This window comes from Miscanthus floridulus, chromosome 18 (genome assembly GCF_019320115.1).
Source record: "Miscanthus floridulus cultivar M001 chromosome 18, ASM1932011v1, whole genome shotgun sequence".
NCBI classification, from domain to species: Eukaryota; Viridiplantae; Streptophyta; class Magnoliopsida; order Poales; family Poaceae; genus Miscanthus; species Miscanthus floridulus.
In genome coordinates, this window is record NC_089597.1 from 81,706,629 (window position 1) to 81,715,198 (window position 8,570).

Below are 8,570 nucleotides of genomic sequence, written 5' to 3' on the forward strand. Positions count from 1 at the left end.
ACGCTTGCAATATGCGTTTTTAACGTAACGTCACTTTGCTGCCTGGAAGAATTGAGTCGTTGTTTCGGAGGTCGGCATCGACGCAAAGAGCTGGCGGTGGCGCATGGCACGGCGACGTGGAGGTTCGGCGCGGGTATGTCGCCAGCGGATATATGGAGCGCAGCCGTGGCAGGAGACGCGACTCTGAGCGAGGGCTCGCAGCGGCGTGGAGGTTTGGCGTGGGCATCTCGCCTGCGGACGGAGCGCAGCCACGGTAGGAGGCGCGTCTCCGGGCGGGGGGAGCACGGTGGACGGCGTGGGCTGGGATGTGCGGTGTGCAGCGCGGGCGGGGTGGGACGGTCCTATCGGGTCCATCCATCCATGCGTGCGGACACCTATAGTGAGCATTTCCGATTTGGTTAACCTTCTCGGGAAGTAACCATTGTTTTGGGTCGGAACTATTGCCATTCGGGCCACATCCTACTGCCCCAACGTTCAGTCAATGTGCCGTGAACCTCTCCCGGAACACGCTCTCGACCGCTCGGTTGGTCATCGTGTCGACTGGTTCGTCTCCATCCGCCTCTCTTCCCCTTCTGCTCCATCCAGCTTCCCTCGCGATCTCGCCTGCAGTAGCTACTGCCTCGCGCGCCGGCGGCGACTGCTCGCGCGGTCGGTCAGTCTCCGGCGTGCGGGGCGCGCGCGATATCTCCTCAGAGAGCGGAGCGGTGAGGGTCGGCCGGGGCCGATGGGCGGGGCGGTCTCCGGTGGCGCAGCGGTTGGGGATGCGGCGGGGGCGGCGACGTACCCGGTCGTGCTCAACGTGTACGACCTGACGCCGATTAACAACTACCTCCACTGGTGCGGGCTTGGCATCTTCCACTCTGCCGTCGAAGGTAAGCGCCGGGTCCGAAATGGCAATTTTGTCCGGAGGGGATTGTTCGGGTCCGTAGGTTGTACTGTTATGTGAACTTTAAACTTTACAATTAGATGCAGTTTTATTGGAACTCTACAATTAGATGCAGTTTTATTGGAAGTCTGCTTTTGTTCGGCGAGTTGCTTCTAGGAATGGTGGGTACAACAGGATCTTGAATGCTGTTGCGTACTTTCTAGTTGAGGTAAGCTAGATGAGAGGACCTTGGATGCAGTTGGGTACTTTCCAGTTCAGTTAAGCTGGATGACAGATTCAGAGGATTCAGAAGGGAAAGATTAAATCCGATAAGCCATCTAGTATGCATAAGGCTGCGACTGGACATATCAATTGTTGCTTAGAAGTATCACAATAGATATTTTATGTTTTCCTAGTATTTCCTAGTATCCATAAGGCTGAGACTGGACATATCTATTGTTGCTTAGAAGTATCACAATAGATATCTTATTTTATGTTGAAGGAGCCTTTTTCAGTTAGTTAATGATCAAAGCTACCTCAATAGAACTTTGCCACTCTTTTAGAAAAAAAAGGTTACTTTCCTAGCTTAGTTATATGATTACATCACATTTCTTGTGAATGTACGGTATGATCAATCCTTTTACAGTTACAATTTTCTGTTAAAAGTAGCAAACATGCCTGTGTGATGCAATGGAGCGTACAACTTGCTGCATGATTAACTAGATCTAGATGACTTGTGGCTCGGAGATTTATGCAACGATCGTGTCAACTTTTTCAATACATCTTGGAATCGAACGTCGTGCTGTGCATGGACGCCTGATGCTTTAACTCATATGGGTACGGGAGGTTTAGAGATTTTTCATTGATAGCATCATGTGTTCTAATTTGTTTTGAGATCGGACTGCGTGCTGCGCTTATACAGTCTGCTCTAACTCAATAGGTGCACAGGAGAGAGTGGCGACCATGGAAATACTCCGTATTCTAATTCGTTTTGGAATAGGACTCCGCTCCGTGCTTAGACACACTACTCTAACTTGTATAGGCACGTGAGAGATTGGATCCATCGGATGGTTGTGAGCGATAATCAGCCTGTTCGCTTGTTGGTTTCAGACAGGTCTTATCAGCCAGCCAACAGTGTTTTCCTCTCACAACAAACCAGCACCAGCCGGGCTTATCAGCCCAGAAACCAACCAGCGAACAGGCTGAATGAAACAAGAAATCATCCTCTCTTTAATATTAGGTAGAGAAAAAAGAATTGCAGATAACTCAAGTGTAGTTTGCAGAACATTATGTAGAATTGCAGTTCTTAGAAAGTCAGTTTAGAAGTGTGGTCTTGTGCTAGTTTGAGCAATAATGAATATGTAGTAATTATACAGTTGAACTTTTTTTTTTATAATATAATAGACCTTTGCTGGTCTATCAATAGATAGGGTTATAATTCAGTCCACTTACTTGAAAGCGCCCTTCATGAGATTTATTAGTTGAAGCTTGCAGATCCATGAGACTGTGACATTCATATGGCATTTGATAAAAAACTTTTCTCCTTTTATTTTTGCCTCTTATGCTCGTGATTTCATCTTCTTAGCACTGTTTGACGTGTAACTACCTACTTACATGCTTTATTAGTAATATTTAAAATTGTAATTTGTCAATGTGCAAGTTCTTGAAAAGTGCACCACTCTCTAAGTATTACTATCTGCAATCCAGTTATTTGGTCACTGCTATATTTCAGATCCTGAAATAGCACATTTGTTCAAGCAACGATCTTAACCGTTGTATTAAGATTTAACAGCTACATCTGTTTGTACAGCTAAACTGTTACGGGCCAGCTAAAAAATCCGTTAACTCTGATATTTCTTAACGGGCCTGCTAAACATACCAGAAAACTGTTTGGTTACCTGTTTTCCCTCATTCACTCCTTTATTCTGTAATGTACCACCTGGTAGCTAAATTGGATTCAAAATGTGTATTGGACTATTTGTTTGTGAAGTACTAATAAGTGCTTCAAATTTGGGTTTTGTAACAAATGTTTATAAAAAATTGCATGCATCATAGTTCACTTTCCTTTGGAATCACAGTTGCATAGAGGAACAGAGACTCGTAGTCTACACAACGTGTAAACAAATTCAAACACATTATGTCTCCAATTAATGACAAATCAGATGTACCATTACGGTGAAAAATCAATGCATGTGTGGCTGTGTGCTCATTTGTACAGGAGAGTTTATTACAAACAATATTCCAGTACCTAGAAAATTGCACATTTCGACTAGTGTAACTTTTGTTAGTTAAAACTGTAATTATACAGTTATACCACCACTAAACTACATAAACTCAGCACTAGACTATGGAATTCAGTAAATCGGAATCCTACGTTTTCCTTTTTTTTCTTCTATAGTTGTACATTTTTTTTTCTATAGCCAAACAAGGACCAAAGTACCTACACAATCCACAATCTTTGTTGTATATAGTCAAATAATCACAAAGTTGCCTTGTGTTTCCCTACAATTACAAAACAAAAGATTTGAGTAGTATATGGGTGGTTTGGCGTGTGTAGAGTGTGTGTGTATGTGGGTGTTTGGGTTCTTGTCCCGTATTTTCTTCTTAATATAATGAAGCATAGCTCTCCTGCGTTTTCGAGAAAAAAAGATTTGAGTAGTATATTTTGCACAAAATACGTGATACAATAGACATTTTTTTTCTATAGACAAACAAGGACAAAAGTGGGAAGCAACCACACTCCAGACCTTCACCAGAGCTCTGTCAGAGCAGCCTCAACAGGCAACAGCACTGGCTTGGGATCAAGGGCGTTTGCTGGTACACCACGACCTGGATAAAATCGACCTTCTATCCTCTCCCTGCTAGCTCCCTCAGACCAAGACATTGGACATGCGATCAAGATAAATACAAAATTAACGGGTGGAATAGGAAGGAGAGGAGGCATCGCCATTACATGTTAGCAATTAGCAGGTCTTGGTCTGAATCCAACTTCAAAGTGAAAACAACCTGAGCTTCAGCTTGATGGAGCACAAAAACTGAAGCAAGATTAATGGCTAGGGTGTTGCCTGAACAGAAACCAAAACAGGCGTCTGACATATAGGAAAGTGAGTTTATATTTATTTGGGCCATGAAAACTATTATCATTTTGCTTTGTCTATCAACCAACTCAACTGTTTCCAGTGCGTTCATATGTTTGCAACTTTCTTTTGGTAAAGGTAAATTTGTAAAACTGTATTACTGGTTTTGTGTATCCAAAGGTTAGAATGACGAACCTGAAGTTAGCACTGTTGATCTTTTAGGGACAATTGACAAATAGTAAAGAGAGTAAGTGCTCTGCCACAGCTCTTTTTCATTTTTGAGGGGAAACTCTTTCTTTTTTCTTGGATTCCTGAGCAGATATTCCTGAATATGCATGTATCCTATGATGCAATTTTGACCATTTTGTGATGAGGACCAAAACTTGACAAATCATTTAATCCTGTATTTAGAACATTTGGTTCATCATTATACTTTAGCATTTTCTCTTCAAGTGTCCAAATCGTTCATGTTTTATGTTACTCTGTTGATTGTTCAACAGTTCATGGATCGGAGTACAGTTTTGGAGCACATGATCACCCATCGAGTGGTGTTTTTGAGGTGGAACCAAAGAACTGCCCAGGGTTCATATACAGATGTACGGTTTTCATAGGCCACACAACTCTGAATCCCTTGGAATTTCGAGAATTCATTCAGAGGATGGCCTCAGAATACCATGGAGATACCTACCACCTCATTTCTAAGAACTGTAACCACTTTACGGATGATCTTAGCACCAGATTAACAGGAAAACCAATTCCTGGTTGGGTCAATCGACTTGCAAGGCTAGGTAATAAAACATGTGCTCCTCTATATATTGTCTTTGAAAGTTTCTGGTGATTTATTACAGCCAAGAAGTATACAACATTAGCAGTTCAGTGTACTACGTTGTATGTGATTAAGATTGTTCAGGGAACACTCCCTCAAAAAAAAAAAGATTGTTCAGGGAACACAGAAACTCATCTTGTAGTATCTCGAATCCTAACCACGAATAAAAATTCCTAGGTAAGAAGCTGTAGATGGGAGAAGATGGGCATGCTAAACTGTAGAAGATGGGCTTGCTAAACTTTAATTAGCTAGAAGATGGGCATACTCAAGCTGTAGGGAAATGGATGGAGTAGTGTCTGTTATCATGTAATGACAGGAGGAAGTTGTGATATAGATGCCGGAAGCAAGTGTGGGATTATTTTAGTGCTCAGGAATGGGAGGAAACCTGTTGACCTGTAGAGGAAGAGAGATGGGCTACACAGGGTACAATGATTATTCATAGGATGTCACATAGAACTAAGAAAGGGCTGGCATCATGAACATACATTATTGAATGATCAAACTAAAGAATGTTTATTAGATCACTTCCTAAATGTGTCTGGAAGTCTCAATGCCATTGCTTTTGATCCAACTATGATAGAACACACAGTTCTAAATTTAGGATCACCATGTTACTGAGTTCTCGGTGTCCACCTTATTTAATGTATTGAATTTGAACACAGTTTTTAAATCAAATTGTTTAACCATTCTCCAGCTCTGCAAGCAGGGCCAGTTCCTTGAAGCTGGGAAGTTTCCAACAAAAAAGTTACATGGATTCTTTTTTTTTTTTCAAAGGAATATTGTGAAACTCATACATGATCTGTTGTGATCAATGATAACTAGTTATCCTTGCCACATGCAATACATTTCTTACTAGTCTTGTCCAGATTATAGGCAAATACCAACCAGAGTTTTTCCTCATGGGGCATGTATGGCCCCATTATGAAAGTGAAAAACATCAGAAGCATAAGCCTTAATATTTGATGTCAATATCTCCCATGATTTGAATTGCATTTTTGGATGTAACTGAGTCACTGACAAATGAAACACATGGATCTATTAGGTTGGTTTGTAACTTCGTATCAAAACATATACTTTTTTTTGTTGCAAAAGAACACACATATTGGGATGAAAATTCCAATATCTTACAATGGAGGATAATCCAAACTATTTTCAGGCGCCTTTTGCAACTGCCTTCTACCAGAAAGCATGCGGCTTGAGTCAACTGAGACAAAGCATCTTGCAGACTGTCGTTTCTCAGGTAGATTCTGGTGTTCTCTATTTCCTGTCATAACTGGTGGTTTCTCATGCTATTTATAACTGACAATATCATGCATATAGATCTCCTTGCTGTCATTTTTCATGTCTATACATTGTACTATTGTCCATTCTGGTGTGTTTATGCCCTATTGTTATCCAGTCTCATGTCATATTGCTGTCTGTGAATTTAGATGGTTCCAACACCACCAGCAACGATAACTTTGATGAAGATGACTTGGAAGACAAACACCTGCTTCCAACATCTTCTGTTGGTGAAGACACAATTGTAAAAGAAGTTCACAGATGAATGTCTGATGAAGCCTTACAGTGAGTTCTCTCTGTATTCTAAAACGCAATGGGTTTCAACACTCAATGTGCAGCTTGTCATTCATTATGTACATTGTCATTGTATTTTAAAAATGTAATGAGCTCTGTCTGTTCTGATCTGAAATTTTGTGTACATTCAGTGTGTAGTCCACATTCATGATTGAGTTTGTTCCACCTGTACCACAGTCCACATGTAATTCGTACTGCCCTGTTTAGATGTGTGTGATATGGCATTTTTGTTAAAATGTAAGTCAAAAGAGCTGGTGTGTGCCTAAACTTTTGGATAGTCAATGATCCATGCATTGCTTTGGTCTATTCGTATTGCTGTTGCTAACTGTGAGTTTTTTTTTAATTGATTAACTCAACTAGATTGGTGTCCATTGTAAATTTCAAAATTTGTTATACAAGTAGGCAATGGTGTGGTCCTTGTTAAGGTATAATAGTCAAGGGTATTAGTGTAATCTTGTAGTCTAGAGTTTCCCTCTCTTAGTTTCTCATGTACTCTATGTATACTACCTATATGGCCTCAATACAATCATCCAGTATAGTCCCCAATATCTGTAACATGGTGTATATCGACATTGTTCAAGAGTTGCACGCTTTGATGGCATCTTTTATTTTGGATGTATTAGTTTCATTTTTGTTTTCAAGTTCAGTTTATAGTGTCAGCTCTCCTAATGCAATGACACTGCATTCATGTTGCATTTGAGAGGGGGTGTTAAAGTATAATAGTCAAGGGTGTGTTGTTGTAGAAATCACACCCTTGCCTGCAGAGCCATGATGGTTTTGGTGATTTCTAGAAGGATGCGGTTCAGCCATGATGGTCCTGGTGATCTCTGGAAGAATGCGGTTCTACTTGTCTGTGTTGTTGTAGGTCTAGTTGTGGTAGTGTAGTGTGAGTGTGGTATGTGAGTAGCATGGACGTGTGTTGGTGCATGAACAAATGCTACAGTTGTACCTAGACGAGGCTTAAAAAAAGATCGTTCTCAAGCAGAAGGTCATCTTCATGAGGTATGCTACTACAGTCCTACCCATTGAAGATGGAACATGTCAGGTTTCGTTAGAACCCTGCAGTTCTCATTTGAATTGACTTTAGTAATCGTTCATTGTCAGGGTCCCGAGTTGAAGACTTTGATAATATTATGTTGAAAGTCGAAATCCTCGAGGTTGTAATATGGCCATATGGGGCTTTTATCATGTCAATTCAGTTTAACCACCTGGTTGAAGTACCTGAGAGGTAGAATGTGGAAGTAGTTGAGGGCTGGCTACCATATGGTGGCCAAACTGTCATATTTGCATCTCTGTAATCACCATGTGGTCGCGGGAGGATGCAGCTGCCCTGCCCACCCAGCTATCCATGTCGGAACCCAGGCCTGATGTATTCACCTGCATCCACACTGTCAAACCCTTAGAGCAACACGTGCATACATGGCATCTTAATCTGTAATCTGGAACTGTGGTCCCCAGTTATCACAGGTCAGAAACTAGGTTATCAGTCACTCGCTATCGTAACAATTCCTGGAGACAGATGATCTCTCCAAGCAAGATAATCCTAGAAGTTGAATCAGCTGCCACACAACTGTGATGGCGGAAGATGCAAATATAAACTTTATTTATGAGGACGCGGGACGCCTCATCTTTTAAATATGCGCGGGCCCACTAGGATCAGGTTGTGCACAAGGTTAATGGTTACTTGGCATCAACTATTTAATTGTGCTGTAGCACACATAATGACATAAGCAAGATAAACACATGATAAAAAACGCCATTCACAAATTGCGTATCTCTATTCCAGATATGGCATAATTAATGTAGTAATAGAAACTCACCTTGTAATGCAAAATATACTTAACTAGAAGAATACCCACGCGCTGCCGTAGGAAACGTAGATGACACTATACTAATAGTTACTTATATGAACAAATAAATATCATAATACATATTAGTGAATGACTTAACAGATAGGTAAACATGTCAGTGAATGATGTGGTATGGTTATGTGAATAGCTTGAATGAAAACATAATTGCATATGCTAATGGATGCTGATGTGTATAGTTTACATGGTGAGATAGAATGTTTTTTTTTGTTGAAACAAGCTAGATAGAATGCTAGTGTGTGTGTGTGTGTATGGACACATCAAGAGGTAATGGAAGCTATATGATTATTTTGCTGTCCGAATTGAGTAGGATCTAAGCGTGCTTGATAGTTGCTGCGACCAAGCATCTGGTGGAACCC

At 41.1% G+C, this 8,570-nt stretch overlaps 1 protein-coding gene across 1 annotated transcript; it reads left to right on the plus strand.

Moving 5' to 3' along the window:
• Positions 1-386: 386 nt before the first annotated feature.
• LOC136521563 (deSI-like protein At4g17486) lies at positions 387-6,639 on the plus strand. Its single transcript, XM_066515311.1, has 4 exons — positions 387-872; positions 4,443-4,730; positions 5,925-6,008; positions 6,199-6,639. Exons 1-4 carry the CDS (start codon positions 482-484, stop codon positions 6,312-6,314), a joined length of 879 nt encoding a protein of 292 aa, XP_066371408.1. The 5' UTR covers positions 387-481; the 3' UTR covers positions 6,315-6,639.
• The last annotated feature ends 1,931 nt before the right edge of the window (positions 6,640-8,570 follow it).